Here is a 22,917-nt window from a genome sequence, read left to right as displayed (position 1 = left end):
AGAATACTATAGTCATTTTAAAAAGAATGTAAGGTACAAGTGCAAATCTATTGTATTTCAATTTTTTTTTCAATTTTTTTTTTTCAATTATTTCTAAAACAGACGTGTATGCTTGATGGTGAAAACTGGTTTGGACATTGTTTTGTGCAAGCTATTTAGAGTACCAGAATTTGGGGATATATGGAGGAAACTGGCCTGAGTTACCCTAGGTCATTTTTGGTGATCTACTTTTTTATGATTCTGATATGTTATTTTTTTAGGCAAATGTTTTCTAGTTACCCAACAACTACAGTGATACCCACACGCCGTGCGCAAACCCCTCCTGTCTCCTCCCTGCCAACATCCCCGTCAGACGAAATAGGACGGAGGCAAAGCTTGACTTCCCCAGACTCCCAGCCAGCTAGGACTTCCAACCGCACTGGTAAAACACCATTTTCGAGTGACACGTCGCTAGGACTAGTTGTCTGTCTGTCTTTTTTTTTTTTTTTCTCCCAGTACTTCATTACGAAAAAAAAAAAAGGCCAGAATTAACATTTCAATTACTATAGAGTGAAATCTTTCTATTCTGACCAAGGGTAAAATTATTTCATAGAGACTAGGCCCTGATAAAGGGAGCTCTTCAGTTCATTTTCTGAACGTTTTACAGTTCATGTGAATGAAGTGTACAAGACAACACAGATTCTTATACTACTGTTCTGTATTCTATTATTAGCCTTGTCAGATCCCAGCAGCAGATTGTCAACTTCTCCTCCTCCACCTGCCATTGCCGTTCCTCTCTTAGAAATGGGATTCTCTCTTAGGCAGATAACAAAAGCCTTGGAAGCTACTGGTAAGGAACTTCTTTGTCGCTTCTTTGTTCAAAGAACAGCAGTTTTCATACTTTTTTAGAATGTTTGTAGATGCCCAAAGTTGTTTTATGATTCAGCTTTCATGATTTATCAATGTTGAAATGTAACCCCTTGCAGCAACATTACAGTCATATAAATCATGTAACGTTTACAAGATAAATTACCACAGTGTGGGCTCAACCACAACACTAAATATTGTTTTGAACGGTTTCTGATTAGGTGATTTGGATTTAATATTGAACATAGTGAATGTGTTTTCCGGGCTGTTGATGTCCTATAAGAAAACGTACAGTGGTCCCGTTATACAGCAGCTCTTGCCATTTCTCAATTGTGTAGGTGCAAGTGCAGAAGCAGATGTGCAGAATATCACTGTGCTGGCCATGTGGATGATTGAGCACCCTGGAACTGAGGAGGAGGAGGAGCCCCAGCCCAGCAGAGGAGCTGATTCCTGCTCAGGGGCAGCTGCTTCTGGAGGTGGGGGTAAATCCCGAGACTCCAGCTACCTGCAGTCTCCTGGAGAAATACCTGCAGCAGACGCAGCAGAAATGGAGGAAGGTTTTAGTGAGAGGTATCCAGAGTTTTCTATCAGTTACAAATAGTATATCTGGAAAACCACTTTTGTGATGGTATTAAAATGATTTAGCATAATATTTATTGGGAGTATCAGATTGTGGGGATGTAGTATATGGTGATGTCCTTCGTAACAGAAGAAGTGTTTCCACAGAATGTAAATCAGGCATTTTAATATATCTTACCAGGATACTAACGCTTCATTGAATGCCATATTACATCTAGGTCTTAAATACCACCTATCCAATTTTCATTAAACATGGTCATCAACTTTTTAGTCATACTGTTAAGTCTACTTTTGAATTTACAGCTGTGGTGGGGGTGGTGTATGTTACTGATATGCTTTGTTCTATTCAAGGAAGCTGACATTTCATGCTGTTAATTTATGCAAACACCAGTCCGTTGTTCGCTGCACAGTAACGTTGTGCAGCTGCAGAGTTGATAATTGACGGATTAGATGAATTTTAGGGATAGTTGAAAGTTTAGTTTTGTTCTCTGTCTGCTGTATTAATTTATCTTTGTGTTACAGCCCGGATGGACTGGATCAGGGGGAGAGTGCATCTGCTTCTAATGGATCTGCTGCTAGAGGCCGATCTACAGTAACTAGAAAACAGAGGTTTGACTTGGCAGCACGGACATTGCTGGCTCGGGCAGGTGAGCTTTTCCCTTAAAAAAATGTAAAATTACCTTTGTTGGAAAGTGTGTCGTCTTGCGTGGTATTTCTAGTGTGGCTCAAAAATGTCTATTTTCATTTGTTAATTTTTAATAAGACTATTGATCCAGCTTTAATACTCGCTAGTCTTTTTATAAGAAGAGCCAGCTGTTCAAAATGTTATGCCTTTCTTGGGCGAGCATGTGTTTGCAAACACATGGTAACCATTTCTGTTTGTTTTCACATATCTAAATATCCATGGATTTAGATTGGTAAGAAAGGCATAATTTGCATAAAACAAATAGTTTTCATTGATGTGCATATGCTGTAGAATGATATCAGTCCCAGAGAGAATAGCTACCTCAAAAGGCTTACTATTTAGTTTGTATTTAACCATAGGGGATTAACAATAAAGGTTAACTTTTTTTTGTTTTATTGTTTTTCATTGCAGCAGGGCTGTACCGTTCAGTACAAGCCCAGAGAAATCAGAACCGAAGAGAAGGGACTTCTCTGCAGCAGGATCCAGGAGCCCTGTATGATTTCAACTTGGATGAGGAGCTGGAGATTGACCTGGATGACGAAGCCATGGAGGCCATGTTTGGGCAAGAGCTTGCGAGTGACAGTGACATCCTAGGAATGTGGATCCCGGAGGTACTGGATTGGCCAACATGGGTGTGTGTGACTGCAGCTGGGGGGCTGCTTTTTGCTTCTTTACTCTGCATTTTCTTCTGTTGCCAGTGAAGCAGTGGTGTTAAACTGGGATTTGAAAGTATAGCAGTGGGGGCTTTTAGTTTTATATATGTGTTTTGTTGTTTTTTTTTAGATGGGCATTGATCTTTGGATCACTGAATGTCTTCAGCAATTGAATTGAAAACTATAGAATTTCCTCTTGCATTTCACCCCCCATTTGTACAATACAAATGTGTTCTGTGGAAACCTTGAAATCATAAGAGGTTGTGATGCTACTTATGCAAATACATCCGCCTCTCTACTTTTTTAGCATGTTTGTGAGTCCGAGGACAGAGACGAGGTGGTGATCTGTGAACTCTGCGAGTCCAGTGTTGCCAATTTTAATCAGCACATGAAGAAAAACCACCCAGGCTGTGGCCGTAGTGCAAACCGACAGGGCTACCGCAGTAATGGCTCCTATGTGGACGGCTGGTTCGGTGGGGAATGTGGAAGTGGAAATCCTTACTACCTTCTCTGTGGCAGCTGTAGGGAAAAATACCTGTCCATGAAGAGCAAGGCAAAAGGGCCAAGCCTTGAAAGGCAAGTCCTATTGATTTTTCTGGCAGAACTGGGTTTGGTTTAAATGTTTCAGTATTTAATACATTGCATGACAGATGGGTTCATCTTGATAACCCTCTGCAGGTGTGTATTTAACAAAACTGAATACTGTATACTGTTCAGATTTGTTGTTGTGCGTTGTTGTACATTATGTATTCTTTGATGGGTGATTTGGATCATTATTAGTCATCACTAATTATAATTATAACTTGATTTTATCAACACTGGCACTCTACATTATGAAAGATACTTTATAACTTTTTGTGCTTTTAAGATTACCTATGTTGGCCTTAGGTTTAGCTGTAGCTTTCAAATACATCCAGCTCCTTAGCCCACAAGTCCCATTGCTTCTGTAAACCTTTTCTCTTTTTATAGATACAAAGGCCAGGCTCCAGATCTACTTGGGAAGCAGGACAGTGTGTATGAAGGTAAAACTTTTTTATCACTGAATAATACCATGCATATTTAGAAATAGATTGCCAATTATTTATATATAACTTTACATAGAAATATACATAATGCGCATGCCTGGTGTTTTTTTTATTTATTTGATGGAATACTTAATTTTAAATGTTGTGTCAGTCAAAAGACAATGTAAAAAATACTTTGATGGTTAAGTAATTTTGTGAAGTGTATGCATAAAAGTGAGTGGTTTGCAACTCCTGGTAATACAGAAGACTGGGACATGCTGGATGTAGATGAGGATGAGAAGCTGACTGGGGAGGAGGAGTTTGAGCTGTTGGCTGGCCCGCTCGGTCTCAGTGAGCGTCGAATCGTACCTGAAGCAGTCCAGTTCCCAGACAGCGATCCATTAGGAGCATCAGTCTCCATGGTTACAGCTACCAACAGCATGGAGGAGACACTTCTCCAAATAGGTATCTGAATATTGCCATCCCATACTTTAATTAATAAATAAATAAATAAATAAATAGAATAACAACAATCAGTTTAGTCTGGATAATATTTTACATTCTTCTAATGACTTCAGCTGTAGCGGTATTAAGGATAAAATTAACACTGTTTTTACTACTAAAATGTTAAGCTTAGGTCATTCAAATCAGCCATTTATTTTAATTTGTTTTATATTCATCATTCAGTATAGCGCACAAAGAAATGCTCAAGTATACGATTAATATTGCAGATCCTATTTTAAGAATATTAAAATGCATGTGAATGTTCAATGCTGGAGAACTGTTTTGATGTCCTCTTTTCTATACAGGCTGTCACGGCTCTCTGGAGAAAAGCTCCTCTGGCAGGATAACTCTTGGTGAGCAGGCTGCAGCCCTGCTGAACCCCCATGATAGAGTTGTGGCTCTGAGGAGAGTGACGGCAGCTGCCCAGGTCCTTTTGGCAAGAACGATGGTCATGAGGGCACTGTCTTTGCTGTCTGTCAGGTGCGGGTAGTACAGTTGCATACAATTTTTTTCAGTGTGTTCAGACTAAAAGGGCACTGTAGTAATAACATGTTCTTTTCAGAAAAGGACATGTAATGACACAGTTTATAATTTGAACTCCTTCGAGCTTGGCTGCTCCTTCAGCTCACTTGGTACAGTCCTAGTTTTATAATTCAAATGTCAATCGCTGGTCATACATTTTGCATACTGACTAGTTAACAAAATGTGTTACAAAAGTCATTTATTTGTATTGATCCAAATAATTGTTTGATCTATCTTTTTATGTGAAGAAAAAATAAGCTTCGGTAGTACAAACAGATCAGCCCGGTAGAACTGTGTCACCTAGTCTATTTGATGATTTAATGATTAATTTGAACCTAGCATGTTCATTTAAAAAATATATATATAGACCAGGCTGGAATGCACAAACAGACACAGCCAAAAATGGTTAGTGTTTTTTTTTGTTTTGTTTTTAATAACCAGTTCTTGTCTCTTTCTCAGTGGTTCCAGCTGCAGTCTTGCTGCTGGACTGGAGTCCCTGGGTTTGACGGATATCCGGACCCTGGTGCGGATGATGTGCCTGGCTGCAGCAGGTCGAGCTGGCCTGTCGACAAGCCCCAAGGCGACCAGTTCAGCGGAGCGCCCACGTGGAGGAGGCAGCAAGGCCAACAAGCCCATGTCCTGCCTGGCATACCTGAGTACAGCGGTGGGCTGCATAGCTTCCAATAGCCCAAGTGCTGCCAAACTACTAGTTCAGCTTTGCACACAGGTGACCTACCATGCTTTAGTGTTTGTAATTAAGCATCTCCATTAAACTATCATAAATCACAAGATGTATTTATAACATCATATTTCTGAAATGTAATACTATTTTAATTATTTAATCACTCAGTGATGGAATATGAAGTAATGCTGAAAGAAACCTATACAATTCCTTGACATCTTATCCAGTCACTGATAGTTACGTAATCAAACTAAAATAACTGGCTTGTTCTCTCTTTCCAGAATTTAATCTCCGCAGCGACGGGTATGAATCTAACAATAGTAGATGATCCCATTCAGAGGAAGTTTCTGCCCAGTTTCCTGAGAGGAGTTGCAGAAGAAAATAAGCTAGTGACCTCTCCGAACTTTGTAGTTACCCAGGCACTTGTGGCACTGCTAGCGGACAAGGGTGCTAAACTGAGACCCAACTACGACAAGGCAGATATTGAAAAGAGAGGTTTGTTCTTGCACAATAACAGTACTTTTTTCAAACAGCTGCTAATTCTTAAGTTGTGATTTTTTGTTTTTTTTCTGGCATAATTGTCAATTGAAATCGTATCGACATTCTGAAAATGTAATACGCAATATAGTCTGCAAGCCTTTGTATTGCACCTTTTCATATCACTTTTTCTTTAGTTCTTGTGTCTATCCACTATTTTCTTAGTTAACATTACTTTCTGGCATTTTGTCATTCATGTCACAGTCTCTTGCTTTCACAAGAGGTGGTTATTTTGTAATTTGCTTTACCCTGGCTTTTCTGTTGGAATGGCTTTTCCTTTGGGATTGTTTTATAGAAGTAAAAAAAATGACATTTGTTTTGTACCACTTTGTTTTATTTATGTATGTATGTGTTTTATTTTTTTTCTCCGTCTCACAAAACTCCTCACTTACCTGGGCACCATGTCACCTGTTTTGTTTAGCAGGTTTTATTGCGCATTTGTATGCCCATCCTTCATATAATCCTTCCGCTGTAGGCCCTCTGGAATTGGCGAATGCGTTGGCAGCTTGCTGCCTCTCATCCAGGCTGTCTTCCCAGCACAGACAGTGGGCAGCTCAGCAGCTGGTGCGGACACTGGCAGCGCACGATCGCGACAATCAGAGCCAGCCACAGACATTCGCTGACATGGCTGGGGACCTGCGCAAATGCTCCTTTATTAAACTCGAAGCCCATCAAAGCAGGGTATGTAACAAACAATGGATCCTAAGAGACTGTTCTCATCTTTTTATAACATAAAATGCACATTCTTTTCTTTGGTGTATATGTCCCAATTTTGTCAGATTGCCTGACTCCAGCAGCTTAGCAAGCCTTTGATTAAAGACAGGATTCCCAGTGGACAGTGTCTGCCAATGCTTTTTTCCCTGACAAGAAATAAAGTAATACATAGGGGTCTATTTTAATGATCAAAACAGTGGTAACTTTTGTATTTAGAGCTTCCATTTTCTGGCAGTTACACAATCCATCACTGTTGAGGCCATGGATTTTTCCAGCTATGACTTTAATTGCAAAAGAAACAAGGACAGAATTCAGCATGTTATGAATCCCTTGGTGCTTGCACAGATGCCCCCTGGATATGTGACAGACAGACAAGTGGATTTGTTTCTTGAGTAAATGTTACCATGTTTCTATCATCTCTGGTGGTGTAATCTTTTGGGGTGGTTTATAGTGTATGATTTCCATAAATGAGAATGTGCTTTTTTTTTTTTTTTTACTTACATAGGCATCATTTTTATTTTATAGGTCATAACATGTGGGTGGTGCAACAAGAAGAGTCTTTTGGCAACCAGTGGCAATGATGGAACAGTCCGCGTGTGGAATGTTACTAAGAACCAGTATACACTGCAACAGACATGCGTCTTTAACAAACTGTATGTGTTTTCTTTAATGGTTCATATACATGACCCGCTTTGGTGACAAACCTAGCTTTAAATAATAATTAAACCATCTAACTGCCGAGGTATAAATACACTTTATTGGAATGTTTATAAAATGTAGTCGTATTAAGAAATGATGATCCAAGTATGTTTTGGTAAATTTAAAAGCTTAAGGTTTAAAAGCTGTTGAAAAAGTGAAGGTTGGCTTTTAAGAGGTGAAATTGGATTTAGATCATAACAATCTTCCAATAAATAAACAAATAAATAAGTAGACAGTAAAAACATACATAATTAATAGTCTACAACATTGAAAAATGTGTCATAGTTCACAATTCCTTACACTACAGATCAGTGTCCAACCTTTGAAATCTCCATATTAGTTATCAACTTAAGTGTAATCAGCACTATAATGTTGTATTTTATAGGCAGGCTTCAAGGTGCACTAAAAAATCTCATACTGTTAAACATGCATGTTTTACAGAGACGGCACTTCGGAGGAAGGCCTGAGTAACATTGGCTCCCCCAGTGACCCCAGCTTGTCTCCGGTTTGCTGGAGTGTCAGTGGAAAGTACCTTGCAGCAGCTATGGAGAAAATGGTGAACATCTGGCAAGTCAATGGTACAAATTACTATTTAAATCTTCAATTTGTTAGTAGAATTGGTGGCCAGTTGCTTGATGTCTTCCTGTGTTGCATGAAAGTAATCAACAAAATATGCAAGACTGAACACTCAACAATAGTGCTGTATGGCCAACACCTTTGTTTGAAAAAAATGTCTGATAGCGTAATCTGCAGCATCCCTTTGACCCAAGTTTGTTCAATACAGTTTGTTCAATACAGTTTGTATTTTAATAGTTATTCACACCACATCTGTGTCTATCACAGGAGGTAAAGGACTGCTGGATATCCAGCCTCACTGGGTGTCAGCCCTCACCTGGCCTGAAGATGGCCCTATAGCGAGCTGGGCTGGAGAGACTTTAGAAGTTTTGCTGGTTGGACGAATAGATGGATCCCTTGGCCTTATTGAAGTAGTAGATGCCTCCACCATGCATCGTATGGAGCTGGAACATTGCTACAGAAAAGATGGCAAGTATCGTTTTTTAATCAGTTAAGGAAGATATACATAAGGGGACATTATATAACATTGTATTGATGCATTGGGTCACAACAAACAATTTACACTTGGAAAGATTCCTATCGATATTGATTTTCAGGATGAAAATTAGATTGTATTAATAAATATTCTTCATTCAGAATTACTAGATTGCATATGAAACTAACTGTTTGTCATTTTTTTATGTTATGCTGAATAATTGTGTGTATAATGTTTTTTTTACTTGTGTGTCCTCATTATAGTTGCTGTTATGTCAATTGCTTGGTATAGTGAAGACAAACCATTTGCAGTCGGTTACGCTGATGGAAAACTGCTGATTGGCACAAAGGAGCCACTTGAAAAAGGAGCCATTGTAGTCATTGATGCACACAAGGTAAGAAGGAATCTGTGGTCTTGAGTTGTTCTCCACCTGAACTGAAATTGCTATTTTATGGACCTAGACCATCAGCGATGTATTACTTTTGAGCTGTGTGCAGGTTGTGTATCTGTTGTCTTTTACAGTATCTCTGTGTGCACTAGATTCATTTTCGAGGTAGATTGACCTGTACATTTTAATTATTTAGGTTTTGCAGTCAATGACTTTTCCTAGAATGGTATATTCTATATGTGCTTGTTTTTTTGTTTTTGCAGGAGTCTATCACCTGTATGAAATGGGACCCAACTGGGGAAATACTCATGACCTGTGCCAAAGAGGAGACTGTGAAGTTATGGACCTATATGGGAGGCAACTGGAAGTGCCTGCATGTCCTCTCCCACCCAGCTGTGGTCAATAGTATTGCCTGGTGTGGTCAGCCAGGCAAAAGCCCCAAGCCCCTGACTATGTTTGCTACGTATGTATCTTGAGTAGTGATTCTACTATTTATATAAGCATAGCAAATGTATCATTTTAATACATGACTTGGATGATGGATTTTTACTGTTCCCTGAAGCTTGCTGTAAATAAAAGAAGTGTCATAAAATATTCAAGTTATTTTGAATGATGTTTTAGGGGCTTTAAATAACCAACAGATGTTAAGTTACTGTGCACTAGGATTTTCCGGTCATCATCTGATTTGTTTCCTCTGTTTCTATTTTAGCTGTTGCCAAAATGGCTTGGTTTGTGTCTGGACTGTTCCTCAGGACCCTTTCAGCATTCCTGAATCAAGTTCCAGTGTCTCAGATGGATGGTGGGAGCTGGAAACTAAAACAACTAAAAAGGTAGCAAACTGGTCCATTGGTTTTCATGGATTACAAGTAGTTTACCACAGATTAACACTGGGCAATTTAGACATAACGTAGGTAGATTTTAGTTCTGGTGAAACTGGACCTGTCTCTTGACACATATGAATAGCTATGATTACATTTTAACAATAAAATCTTTTGTGGTTGCAAGTTTACATTATCCCCCATAAGGAACATTTATCTCCTGCACCAGGGTCACAGAGCACTTAGTTTTTAGAACCGATAATCCAATTGTAATGGAATGGGAAATTCCTTAGCCCAAGCTCTTGATGGTTATAGAAATTGGACAGGAGCTCTGGAATCTGATTGATTCACCTAATAAAGGCAGGTGTATGTAGTCAGAAACACGTGCCTTGTTGTGTGTATTCTACACACAGTAGACACAGGACTCTGTGACCTTTTCATTGTCATTTTGTTTCTTATTGAATTGATTTGATATTTATTATGATACACGTGCAGGACTGTTATAGAAAAGCAGGGGATGCTAGGTGTGTGTTTCAACTGAAGGGACACATCACTCCAGTGAAAACTGTAGCCTTCAGCCCTGATGGAATGGCGCTGGTATCTGGAGGAGTTGGCGGACTCATGAACATCTGGTCCTTGAGGGTAAGGGATTCTGAGATACGTTTTAGATGGTATTGTTGCTTCAAAACCTTACCGCAACTTGTTTCACCATGGAAACACGTTTTTTATAACCATCACCATTTGTTGTTCCAGGATGGATCAGTACTGCAGTCGGTGGTGACAGGATCTGGCGCTATTCAGAATATAGTCTGGATCCCTGATGTTGGTGTAGCTGCTTGTTCTAACAGGTCAAAGGTAAGTGTTTGAATTCATACATGTATTATTATTGACACAGAATGTAATCTCACTTTGTTCAGCATGTCCTAAAAGGTGGTTTACTGTTTTTGTTTTCCTCAGGATGTGTTAGTGGTGAACTGCACTTCGGAATTTATATCTTCCAACCATGTCCTAGCAACATGCAGAGCCGCACTCAAGAGGCAGGGAGTTGTGGGGCTGAACATGGCACCTTGCATGAGGGCTTTCCTTGAGAGGCTGCCAGTGATGCTACAGGAGCAGTATGCTTATGAAAAGGTACTGGAAAAAGGACAAAACTTTTTTTTTTTTCCCCAAAGGAAACATATTTGATAAAAGTTAATGGTGACGTGGTTGTTAACGACAGAACAAAAGTATTACTTAACATACCTTTTTTAAAGACCTTTTGTATCCCTAAACTAGGCAATAAAAATAGACTTTACTGCAAAAATGTAGTGTGTGTTGTCAGTGACAATGTGTAAACGCTGCCAATGTTAAAAATGTTTACTCTTAACCATTTGTCCTGTCACTGAGGTGTGGGTCAATATCATCTCGGTGTGTGCCACGCCCTAACATGTGGTAAAACTAAAATAAACATATCATTCTTTGACAAACATGTCTTCAGTCATTATACTACTGTGAAAATGTTGGTGCTTCCAAACCAAAAAACACTCCGCCAGCCTAAACACAATACATGATTTTAAGTAAGTAGAATGGGATGATTCCATCACCACTAACACTGTTTGTTTATTCTCGTTTTCAGCCTCATGTGGTGTGTGGAGACCAGCTCATTCACAGTCCTTACATGCAGTGTCTGGCTTCCCTGTCAGTGGGCCTTCACTTGGACCAGCTGCTGTGTAACCCGCCCGTGCCGCCCCACCACCAGGACTGTCCTCCTGACTCGGCAGCCTGGAGCCCCAGTGAGTGGGCCTGGCTCGAGTGCTTCTCCACCACTGTCAAAGCTGCAGAGGCCTTAGCAAAGGGAGCTCCTTTCCCAGAATCCTTCACTGTTCCAGACTTGGAGCCAGTGCCCGAGGATGAGTTTGCACTCCTGCTGGTACGGTTCAGCAGGATAAACATTTCAGCCTATTTAGATGGGTGAAAAATGAAATCTCTTCCGAAATAACAGCATTTGTAGCTGCTGTACTGTACCTGTAGAATACACTGTGATGGGATACTTAAAATACCAAATACATGAAATTCATATTAGTCTTTCTAATGAAAGAAGGGTACCAAGTGTGAGATGTAAAGTGCCACACAGCAAGGTATACAAAACAAGATCCCGATCAATAGTTTGTGATTGTTGCTGATCAGCCTTGTACTTTTATTTATAATATATATTATTCTTTCACAGGATAACAGTAAGTGGATATATGGAATGGATGAACAGATTATGTCGTGGGCAACATCCAGACCTGAGGTAGGAACAGTTTGTGAAAAGCATGTGAGCTTATTTGTTTTAATAATTACACTGTAACATGCCTGACCTGTAACATGTTCTTGTTTCTCACAGGATTGGCACCTTGGTGGTAAATGTGATGTCTTTCTCTGGGGAGCAGGGCGTCACGGCCAACTCGCAGACGCCGGTAGAAATATTTTAGTGCCAACTTCAGCGCCATCATTTTCACAAGCTCAGCATGTAAGAAACATAACTTCATTAATTTGTCATTGTGTCTTGAATCTGTTAGAGCTCTATGTTTTAGAACTCAGTGCACCAATGTTAGTAGATTTATCTGTATCTTTTAATAACTTTAAATTTGGACAATCAATAATTAATAGGAATATGGTAAAATATCTTCAGGTATCATTAAAATGAGTGAATTTAAGACGTTAGGAATGTTTCCCTAAAATTAAATTGCAAGGGCCCAGTCATTTTTCATTGAAGACGTTAAGAAGAAAAAAAGTTTAGCTGTGTGGTTCTATTTATAGAAAGCTGCAGTAGAAAAATCTAAAGTCCATTTATGATAGAGTGTTCTCTCCTTTTTCATACAGGTCATATGTGGTCAGAACTGCACCTTTGTGATCCAAGCGAATGGAACTGTGCTTGCTTGTGGGGAAGGCAGCTATGGCAGGCTTGGGCAAGGGAACTCCGATGATCTTCATGTGTTAACTGTTATTTCAGCATTACAAGGTAAGAAATGATTTTATGAGAGAAAAAGTAGTTTTTAACAAACAGCCTTATTTTAGTAATGTTTCTCTTTGGTCAGTAGTGCTGTTATTTTTCCTGTGTATAGTGCAAGTGATTATTTATTGATGTACTGTTTGTTTTTGTGTACGTACAATATTTTCCTGTTTTAATATTGTTCTTTTAAAGCATTATCTTCCAGTTTATTCTCATATTTAACCCCAAAGTGTATACTTTTTACAATAAAAAGAACACACAGTTTAGCAAAGTATGTCTTTTAGTGCACTGATTATCCATGCATCAGTCTCTATTGGATTGTATTTTTTTGTGTAGGTTTTGTAGTAACACAGCTGGTGACATCCTGTGGTTCTGATGGTCACTCCATGGCTTTGACTGAGAGCGGAGAAGTCTTCAGCTGGGGCGATGGAGATTACGGGAAACTGGGTCACGGCAACAGTGACAGACAAAGACGTCCGAGGCAGATAGAAGCACTGCAGGGAGAGGAGGTTGTGCAGGTCTGTATCTAGAACAGCATCTGGGGCTTCACTAGCATTTCATAATGGGACATTACAGTCAATTGTTTTAGTGCACCACTGTGTCTACTCCTTTGGTTGTTACAGCTTTCACATTGTATTCAGTGTTTGTGTGTATTGATTAAATCTTTTAAAATGTTTCAGTCCTCTGCAGCTGTCATATTCCCCTATCAGTCAGCAGTCTTCTCACTGCATGTTGACCATTCAGTTATTACCTTTTAGTGCGTTTCCCATTCCTTAAAGAAACTTTGAAATGCATGATGGAGTGTTTAAGTTATGGAAAGCAATATCCTTTTTGGGCACAGTGTATTTAATTGAAATTGAATACACTAAACAGCACACTGAAATCAAAACCATTTTAATGAGAGCTCCTGTTAAGCTCCTGTTCACGATCCAACAAGTACAGTAAATGCAATGAAGGCGTGCATGTTGCTGCAATATTTATTACACTCTATGATGTTGTTTACTGTATCCCAGATGTCATGTGGGTTCAAGCATTCAGCTGTGGTTACCGCAGATGGCAAGCTGTTCACGTTTGGAAATGGAGACTATGGTCGGCTGGGCTTGGGTAACACTTCCAATAAGAAACTCCCTGAGAGAGTCACAGCACTGGAAGGCTATCAGGTCGGACAGGTAAAGTATAGCCACTATATTCTCAAAACAAGAGTCAAAGTGGAACACACCCTGTAACACACATTTGTCAGACTAATTCAACCCTGGTTTACTATCCTGATGTCTTAACGGTCTGATTTTGTAAAATGTCAATTCATAAATTGGGGTTGTACCTGATAAAGCCTAATGTGTTTTTTTTAATTCGGGTTAAACCTGATTGTACCAAGTTTAAACGAATGGATCCCTTCACTGATGTTAAGCTAGGATACATTATATCATTGATCAATGAGCAGGATCCCTTTTTTTAAATTTACCCTAATCCTGAAAAAAAAAAAAAAACTATTAATCTGAAGCAATTTTAATAATTTTGAACACATACATGTTTCTAAAAGCATTTCTTTTTACAGGTGGCCTGTGGTCTGAACCATACCCTAGCAGTATCAGCAGATGGAATGATGGTTTGGGCTTTTGGAGATGGAGACTATGGGAAGCTTGGGTTAGGAAACTCGACAGCTAAATCTTCTCCACAGGTAGGTTATCCAAAACTGAAAAGGGTTTCCTGAAACCATTGTTTATTATTTCCTCCAGTGATGATCTAAACCGAATTGAATGTTGTCATTCCAGAAAGTGGACATGCTTTGTGGCATTGGTATAAAAAAAGTGGCCTGTGGCACACAGTTCTCAGTTGCTTTAACAAAGGACGGTCACGTCTACACATTTGGGCAAGGTATGATGTTTTAAACATTCTTAAACTAGATAAAAATAAAAATGTTATAAAGACTTGCTATAAGATGTTTTACCATTTTTGGGTCATCTGCTGAATCTTGCAATAGGTTTCATGCAATTATAATCAATTCAGCAAGATGGCAGCAGTGAGCCTTTTTGTCATGTCATACCCTGAAGGGTGGATGAATAATTTTAAAAGTTCTATCAGCATGTTGGTGTTTAGGTTATCGCTAAAGTAAGCCATGTTTGTTCCTTTGTTATGTAACTATATTATATATAAATAAATAAAATCACCATTATAATGTCACATTATCTTATTGGCACTTGCAGACCGTCTGATTGGCTTACCAGAGGGTCGAGCACGAAACCACAACAGACCTCAGCAGGTCCCTGCACTCTCTGGCATCTTTATTGAGGACGTTGCCGTGGGAGCTGAACACACCCTGGTGTTGTCTCTTACCGGCGATGTCTACGCCTGGGGGAGCAATTCAGAGGGACAGGTAAGCAATGAATAGTCGTATTTAAAGCTTTAATGTACCTAGTGTTACCTGATTAGACCTTATTTCGATGTAGGTTTACAACCCCAGATAGAAAAATATGTTAGGGTGATCTGGTGGTTGAAACTGTAATCTGCTACCTTTTAGTATTGCGACAGTGTAAGAATGCAAGAAACAGTGTTAATGAAGTCTTTCCTGGGTGCGGTCTTGTGTGTGTCCTCTGAATGGCAATTCTTTTTTTTTTTGTTAGATACTGAAGTTAAATGTTACATCTAAATAGTTATCCTAGAGTAGTATTTTGGTTAAGTAAAGTCTTTGGCTCACGTAAATAATTTGCAATGTGCAAAAGCTCAATGGGCAGCAAATGTAATGTAATGACATCTAAATCCTTTGTTGTTCCATTAGCTGGGACTTGGTCACACAAACCATGTGAGAGAGCCGACTGTGGTGACCATGCTCCAAGGAAAGAACTTTCATCAGATCTCAGCTGGGCGCTGCCACAGTGCTGCATGGACTGCGCCCCCAGTACCACCAAGGGCACCCGGTAATGTATTCTTCATTCTGACATTGCTGATATCAGCATGATCAGGGAGTGCTCAGTTTTGTTTGCTCTTCATAAGCATTTTTTTCAACTTGATTCTGCCCTGCCCTAAATACTCAAGCCCTTTTTCCCCATCAGTGTATATAGCAGAAAAAAGAATCTGTGCATTGAGCAAACTTTATATTATTCAAAGCAAGAAGCACAAAGATTTGTAGGTTCCTCACAAAAAGGCTTCAAATAAAACATGCATGTGCTAGTAAGATAAATTGAACCCGATGATTCGAGTCTAGCATTTACCTTCCATATTATTTTACCATATTATATTATTTTTCTTGAAGGTGCGTCCGTGCCTTTGCAGCTCGGCTTGCCCCTTTCCGTCCCCCCTCAGTACAGCAGTCTGAAGGAAGTCAGTATAGAGACTGTGCGGGCCAGACTGAGGCTGCTCTACCACTTCTCAGATCTCATGTATTCTTCCTGGAGGTTACTGAACCTCAGCCCCAATAGCCAGGTGAGTTAAAGCTTTAATATGTAACCAATTGCAATGGAATAATGTACTCTCTGTGATCATTTATTGGAAAGGGTGTGTTCAGTATTACAGTATTAATTGTATTCTTGTTTTACTCATCTGAACTTGCAAGATTATAGCAGGGAAGGTCTTAAATTCAAATACAGTGAGGTTCCTTCACTTTATTTTCAATTCACTGAAATGTCCAGTACTGCCTTGTGTTCTGCTCCGTGTTTGGCCAGTTGTGGTAGCCAACACCTAGATTTTCAAACCTGATCCATATTTGAACTGGATCCGATATCAATGGAAACATTCTCTGGATATACAGAGTTAATAAGATTTTGGGCCTTTTTCCCATTACAGCATTATATGGATAATTTTAAACATGTAAAACTGCCATTTGATGGTAATTACATTTCAACAATCCGTTCTGTAAGACGCATGGAATTAATCATTTAATCAAGTGCTTATCAAAAAAATATAAGATTACACTGAATCACTTAACCCACTGTCTGTTATATTACAGAGCTGCACTTCCCATTACAATGCAGGGACATGGGGAATAGTTCAAGGACAGCTGAGGCCTTTACTAGCAACAAGGGTTTACACTCTTCCTATGGTACGCTCTATTGGTAAAACCATGGTCCAAGGCAAGAACTATGGCCCACAGATTACTGTGAAAAGAATATCTACAAGGTATTTTTTTGTTGTTGTTAATTTTCTATTTAAACTAAACATTTCAGAAGTACTTTGCATCAGCACCATGTTGCTAACTGTTGCTTTCTGCTTGCTTTCAGAGGCCGCAAGTGCAAGCCTATTTTTGTGCAGATAGCCAGACAAGTAGTGAAGCTGAACGCTTCAGACCTCCGCCTGCCCTCTCGCGCCTGGAAAGTGAAGCTGGTCGGCGAGGGAGCGGATGACGCAGGAGGAGTCTTTGACGACACTATTACAGAAATGTGCCAGGTACCACATTTACATACAGCTGTTTGACCGAAAGTAGGATGTTTTTGTTTTTTGTTTTTTTTTTACAGAGCAGTTCAATTTAAGGGGATGGTTGGAGGAAATCAATGTTCACATTGCAGATTTAAAATCTTTTGTGATTTTTGTTTTGTTTTTGTTTTTCCAAAGGAACTTGAGACGGGTGTGGTAGACCTGCTCATTCCATCTCCAAATGCCACAGCAGAAGTGGGGTACAACAGAGATAGGTAAGCATTCCGTAATTCTCTCATAAAGAAATACAAAAAAAAAACATGTTAGTAGTTGGTTGTGGTGATCTGAAACCTACTCTTCAATGCAACCTGTACAGAGTTAAAAACACAGGCTGTAAGACTTGGTGACAAGTATTTTGTTGGGGTGACCTTTTCTTGTAAGGTACTGTATCAGCTACTTACAGTGATCCTCTATTTACTGTGGAACCAGCTCCATTTTGCAAGCCTGGATGACAGCCATTATGAAGTCTACATCCTCCTTCTGCATCACTGTGGGTTTAATTAGATAGGCCTGTTGAATTATGTAACCAGAACATGTTTCCTGTTCAGTTCCCTTAAGTTTCTGTTTATAGGGATTCTAGTAAGAATGTGCAACACTTTCAAGCCGCTGTTTACAATGTTAATGCAGACGTTGGAGTATATATAAATCTAATGTAAACAGCCGTTGATATAAATATTCAATAATCATTAAGTAGTGGACCCTCTGAAATATGCTAAAGAGACATGCTCATGTTGGTATTTGGTACACAACGGGCCCTGTTTTTATTCTAAACGGGGACTGTATTTCAATATGTCGCAGTTTAGGTCAATTGAATAGACCCCATTGAGTCAGTGTATGATAAAGTGTAACTTCTTTCATTTTCAGATTCTTGTTCAACCCTTCGGCATGTCTAGATGAGCACTTTATGCAGTTCAAGTTTCTGGGTATTTTGATGGGTGTTGCCATTCGTACAAAAAAGCCTTTGGACCTCCATCTGACCCCAATGGTCTGGAAGCAGCTCTGCTGTATCCCGCTCATTCTGGAAGATCTGGAGGAGGTAGACTTGCTTTACGTACAGACACTCAACAGCATTCTTCACATTGAAGATAGTGGGATTACAGAGGAGAATTTCCATGAGGTACAGTAAAGCTTAATAAACGTGTTACTGATTTTTCCATAGACATTTTCCATTTTAGGATGTCTGGTATATCAGGTTAGTCCAGTATAAAATATGTCCCTGTTATAAAAGCTTTTATAAATAGCATTGTGCAATGCAACATACATTCAAGGCAGAGCACGTACTGTTGACACAGCACACCCTGGTAAGATTTAGAAGAATTCCCAATTGAACCTTACTGGAAGTAGTAACAGATTTTTATAGCTTTACACTGCAATTCAAGAAGGGTGGTATCTGCATTTCATGTTACCTGGATATTATGCCCATTCAGATTTGGTTTTGAACTGTTTCTCTTGGTAGCAAATTTGGCAAGAAGCTAAAACAATTATTCTACTATCTGTGGCCATGTTGTACAGCTTAATGGAGCATGCAGTGGTAGTGAAATGATTCATTTTGTATTGATGAATTGTGACGCTGCAGTACACGACTGGTACTTGCAGCTACTTGCAGTGCACCAAATAGTTATAGGTTTATAGTTGGTATGAAAACATTTTTCCTTTGCCTTTTAACAAAGCAGTCCATCAATAATGTTGTCTGATCACACACTGGATAAAGGCGTCGTCCAAAAAAATAAATAATAATAATAGCCTGCAAGTCCATTGTGTCATTACACCGCTTTAGGCTCTGGTTATTGGCCCAGTCTAATCTTTATTGGATAACCTGAGTTGTGTATTTTTGTTACATTACATGCAACAGCATTTCAATGGATCTAATTTGTGATTGTACAATGTGGATGTAAAGCTTGTATATTTTAAGTACTGATAGAATAAATGTCTTGCTCTTACTAAGGAAGTAACATTTAAGAAATGCTCAACCTATTGAAGCTTGCCAGCAATTTGTAATAAGGCCTAGTTATGTTTCCTCTTTTATGAAGGTTGTTTGTAAATCTTTTTATTCATTTAAAATAGTTGTATGGTTATTCATTTTAAGTCTGTTCTTTTAAGCTTTTTATTGTTCACAAAAATAGAAATATTCTAAATTGCATGGGGTGTAAAAATATCTAGGGTGTGAAAAGGATTTACTTGAATGATTCTGTAGATGAAAAGTGTTTTGCATTCATGATTTTGCATTTCAGATGATTCCTCTTGACTCATTTGTGGGCCAGAGTGCTGATGGCAAAATGGTCCCTATAATTCCTGGAGGAAACAGTATCCCACTGACCTTCTCCAACAGAAAAGAGTATGTGGACCGTGCCATTGAATACAGACTTCACGAAATGGATCGCCTAGTAAGAGTTTTTACTTTTTTATCTGTTCTGCAGAATATAGAAAAATAATTCTGTGAGTGAAATTGAAATCCAGTCACACGGCCTGAAAATAGTGTCCTGAATACCTTTCATTCCCCTTTCTTATTCCTAACTTATTTATTTGTTGTGGTGGATTAGTGCATTTTGAAAAACGATTTTCCTTCAATGTTTAGCTAAGGCAGTTTTTATTTTATTTTTCTGAATGATGCACAAGTTACTGACTATTATGTTCTCATTTTAGGGTTCAGTCAATGAATGTTTAGGCTTTGCTTACAGTGTCCTGTACTGTCTATACAGTTTAAAGATCTGTCACCAGTTCCATGCCCTCCCCAGTCAGATTGTGAAATGCTGAGGGAGCATGCATTGTTTTCCGGGTTTAAATCCGTCCTGTCTTTGTGTGTTCAGGTGGCTGCGGTTCGGGAAGGGATGTCCTGGATAGTGCCAGTTCCACTGCTCTCCCTCCTCACTGCCAAGCAGCTGGAACAGATGGTGTGTGGCATGCCCGAGATATCGGTGGAGGTGCTGAAGAAAGTGGTGAGATACAGAGAGGTAGATGAACAACACCAGCTGGTGCAGTGGTTCTGGCAGACCCTGGAGGAATTCTCCAATGAGGAGAGAGTCCTGTTCATGCGCTTCGTGTCTGGGAGGTCCCGACTGCCTGCCAACACTGCTGATATCTCTCAGAGGTTTCAGATCATGAAGGTTGACAGGGTAAGTGAACTCCTCCACCTATATATATATATTTGTTTTACTTCTGTTTAGAATGGGGGTGAGAGTTGGCTTTTCAGACCTTGTAATTTTCATCAATCCGCATAATGGGGTGGTGGTTATTTAAAGAAGCAAAGGTTAAGAGTAATGTAGTATTTTGGAAATATTATATAATGGGATTAAGTCAATTCCTTAACCCTTTGCGGTCCAATGTCGGACATCATCAAAGATGCAAAAAAACGGGTTTCTAGTCGTTTTTTCTCCGGAAAAAGCCGAGAAAACCATTCAATGGCCGAGACAAGCTGAAAAAAGAGCGTATTTCATGAATAGTCATACTTGCCCAGGCATCAGATAACGGCGGCCATAAGGAAACAAGCTGGCTGTTACCGCATCAGCACACAGAGAATATCACAGACATTTGCGAGCTTTTTTGAGATGTTATAGTAATAAAGTAATGACTTGGATTGCATTATTGAGGCATTTGGTGATAAAACGAGTGATCAGGAGATGATTGATCGGTATGTACGACTATTATTATTTATTTCTTAGCATATGTGAATGCAATAGCGAACAAAAGGGTGGGGCGGGGCTGGAGATGCCTAGTGAGTGCTTTGTTGATATGCAGGGCCTTTTAAACCCGTTTGACTGTGAGGAAAAAAAAATACTTTTAAACAGCGCACCTAAAATTAACTGCGCGTGTGAAAATAAATTGGACCTGACGCGCCTGACACGCACTTAATAAATGGACTGCAAAGGGTTAAGCTTCTCATGCTTATTTGCCAATACAAATAATGGATCTGGCTGGTTATACACTCTTTTACGTAAGAAATTGCCTTTTTGTTTCCCACTATGTTTGCTTTTCTTTTTCCCTCTATAGCCGTACGACAGCTTGCCTACCTCACAGACCTGCTTCTTTCAGCTGAGACTCCCACCATATTCCGGTCAGGCAGTCATGGCTGAGCGCCTTCGTTATGCTATCAACAACTGCAGATCTATTGACATGGACAATTACATGCTCTCCCGCAATGTGGACAATACGGAAGGCTCAGATACAGACTACTAATGATGTAGTGTGAACAAAACGACCTTATTTGAAACATGGTGCCAGGTGGAATGTTGAAACAAGCAGAATATCACAGTAACAAGTAGTCTACTCTTAGATACAAAGAAATATACAATTGGTCTTGTTTTAAATTTTTCGGTGTACTTGCAAACATAATCAATCAATTAAATGTGTTTGGTTTTTTTTTCCACTTTGTGTTTTATTAGCAGTTGCACAATCAAATGGAGCAGTGCATAGTTTTTTTTTTTTAAGTTTGCATGGAGATATGATTCATTTTATTGGGAAACGTGTACAGATGAACAAGCCCAATGAAAAATGTACATTGTGTATAATTGTTCGTTAGGGAGAACAGTTTTACATAACTATTCATATTTATTTTGTTTTTGAATTGCCTGTGCAGAGTTTCCTAAAGCAGAAAAGAAATATCAATAAATGCTTAAATAATAATACCCTTCTTGATTTCATTGCTTGGCCTTCATTTAAATATTTAACTACACTTCCCTTTTAGGTTTTGCTGTTTACCTTTTAATTATGATGCATGTAACTGCTTGTTGTACAAAGCATATTTTCTAACCCAGACTTAGAAAATTGAAGTGCAACAAAAAATGAGCTCCTTTCATCTAATTAATACAACCACATTTATTTCAAAGTATAAAATACCACACTTTAAAAGGCCACTTTTGTAGTGTAAATTAACAACCTGGACATGGTTAGTAATATTTACAAATATTTCCCACTCCCTTTACCTGTACACATTCTCTAACTGTGCCAACATAAATGCTATTGTGTTGCACTTGATGACATAGTAGTTGGCAGGGTTGAATAATGTACTTGTAATACAGAAAATGGCAAATTCCAGAGGAAGGTTGTAGGATATAAAGATCCTTTAGAGGTCCTCTCAAAGTTAAGTCATTTCATCACTATTGGCTACAGTATACAGGTAAACCTGAACAGATCAGATAAACTGGTACCAAGAGACTTTCAAAACATACACTGTATTTCACATTCTTCACAATGGCACTATGCAGGGTTTAAAAGCAACACCATATCCATGCTTATTTTACTATTTGTACAACTGACATAAGTAGCAATAGCTGTGTATAGCTTCACACTGATTATTTTACTATGTGTACTGCAAGAAAGGCATTACATTTGCCACAGAGTAGGTGTTAGTTTTTTTGCCTTGACATAGTGCCAGGTCGAGGTAGTAATGTTGTATATGTACATTTGAACTACATGTAAAGTCTAATACATGGTAGCAGTCACATCATTAACTCACAACATACTGCTTTAAATCTTACATTCAACACCCCCTTTCAGATATCTATGAATATTCTAGGACGACACGCTACATTGATCACGTCATTTTTTTTTAGTATCCGAATACCTTAGTAACTAATGTTCCCTTCACACCTTATTTCAGACTGCATTCCCTTAATAGATGGTTGATTCTACAAATATTCATGCAAAGACCCTAATGTACCATACTGGAAGGACAGTCTTTGTACCAGAAAAGACAACCTATCCAGTATTATGCATCAGGGCTTTTCACAAGGCTAGAAATTTATTACACTGCAAAACAGCAGTCGTGCAAACATTGATGCCTCATACAAATCCTTTACATCCTTCAGCTCTGGACAGTATTTGTAATGTTTGACCAGTGCCCCCCCCCCCCCCCCCC

At 39.1% G+C, this 22,917-nt stretch overlaps 1 protein-coding gene across 11 annotated transcripts in view; it reads left to right on the top strand.

Moving 5' to 3' along the window:
• The window catches only part of LOC117428233 (probable E3 ubiquitin-protein ligase HERC1), a 60,246-nt gene extending 37,332 nt beyond the window's left edge, over positions 1–22,914 (top strand). For 6 of the 11 annotated variants that reach the window (XM_058995009.1, XM_058995017.1, XM_058995015.1 and 3 more), the window contains exons 40-78: positions 261–421; positions 713–829; positions 1,185–1,416; positions 1,948–2,072; positions 2,522–2,742; positions 3,071–3,339; positions 3,733–3,785; positions 4,032–4,232; positions 4,577–4,751; positions 5,253–5,520; positions 5,757–5,970; positions 6,434–6,693; positions 7,252–7,379; positions 7,867–8,003; positions 8,269–8,469; positions 8,740–8,870; positions 9,128–9,327; positions 9,574–9,694; positions 10,178–10,324; positions 10,436–10,537; positions 10,640–10,813; positions 11,298–11,591; positions 11,889–11,954; positions 12,048–12,173; positions 12,527–12,665; positions 12,993–13,174; positions 13,670–13,825; positions 14,212–14,334; positions 14,429–14,531; positions 14,861–15,030; positions 15,433–15,571; positions 15,907–16,076; positions 16,600–16,769; positions 16,871–17,036; positions 17,202–17,278; positions 17,928–18,180; positions 19,295–19,447; positions 19,871–20,176; positions 21,051–22,914. In XM_058995009.1, coding sequence (XP_058850992.1) covers positions 261–421; positions 713–829; positions 1,185–1,416; positions 1,948–2,072; positions 2,522–2,742; positions 3,071–3,339; positions 3,733–3,785; positions 4,032–4,232; positions 4,577–4,751; positions 5,253–5,520; positions 5,757–5,970; positions 6,434–6,693; positions 7,252–7,379; positions 7,867–8,003; positions 8,269–8,469; positions 8,740–8,870; positions 9,128–9,327; positions 9,574–9,694; positions 10,178–10,324; positions 10,436–10,537; positions 10,640–10,813; positions 11,298–11,591; positions 11,889–11,954; positions 12,048–12,173; positions 12,527–12,665; positions 12,993–13,174; positions 13,670–13,825; positions 14,212–14,334; positions 14,429–14,531; positions 14,861–15,030; positions 15,433–15,571; positions 15,907–16,076; positions 16,600–16,769; positions 16,871–17,036; positions 17,202–17,278; positions 17,928–18,180; positions 19,295–19,447; positions 19,871–20,176; positions 21,051–21,236 — 6,616 coding nt within the window. In that variant the 3' untranslated portion in view covers positions 21,237–22,914. The remainder of the gene's footprint in view (positions 1–260; positions 422–712; positions 830–1,184; positions 1,417–1,947; positions 2,073–2,521; positions 2,743–3,070; positions 3,340–3,732; positions 3,786–4,031; positions 4,233–4,576; positions 4,752–5,252; positions 5,521–5,756; positions 5,971–6,433; positions 6,694–7,251; positions 7,380–7,866; positions 8,004–8,268; positions 8,470–8,739; positions 8,871–9,127; positions 9,328–9,573; positions 9,695–10,177; positions 10,325–10,435; positions 10,538–10,639; positions 10,814–11,297; positions 11,592–11,888; positions 11,955–12,047; positions 12,174–12,526; positions 12,666–12,992; positions 13,175–13,669; positions 13,826–14,211; positions 14,335–14,428; positions 14,532–14,860; positions 15,031–15,432; positions 15,572–15,906; positions 16,077–16,599; positions 16,770–16,870; positions 17,037–17,201; positions 17,279–17,927; positions 18,181–19,294; positions 19,448–19,870; positions 20,177–21,050) is intronic. The other 5 variants (XM_058995019.1, XM_058995018.1, XM_058995012.1 and 2 more) reach the window with 4 other exon arrangements.
• The last annotated feature ends 3 nt before the right edge of the window (positions 22,915–22,917 follow it).

Source organism: Acipenser ruthenus, chromosome 21 (assembly GCF_902713425.1).
Source record: "Acipenser ruthenus chromosome 21, fAciRut3.2 maternal haplotype, whole genome shotgun sequence".
In the NCBI taxonomy this organism is placed as follows: Eukaryota; Metazoa; Chordata; class Actinopteri; order Acipenseriformes; family Acipenseridae; genus Acipenser; species Acipenser ruthenus.
This window is presented reverse-complemented; position numbering and strand designations above follow the sequence as displayed.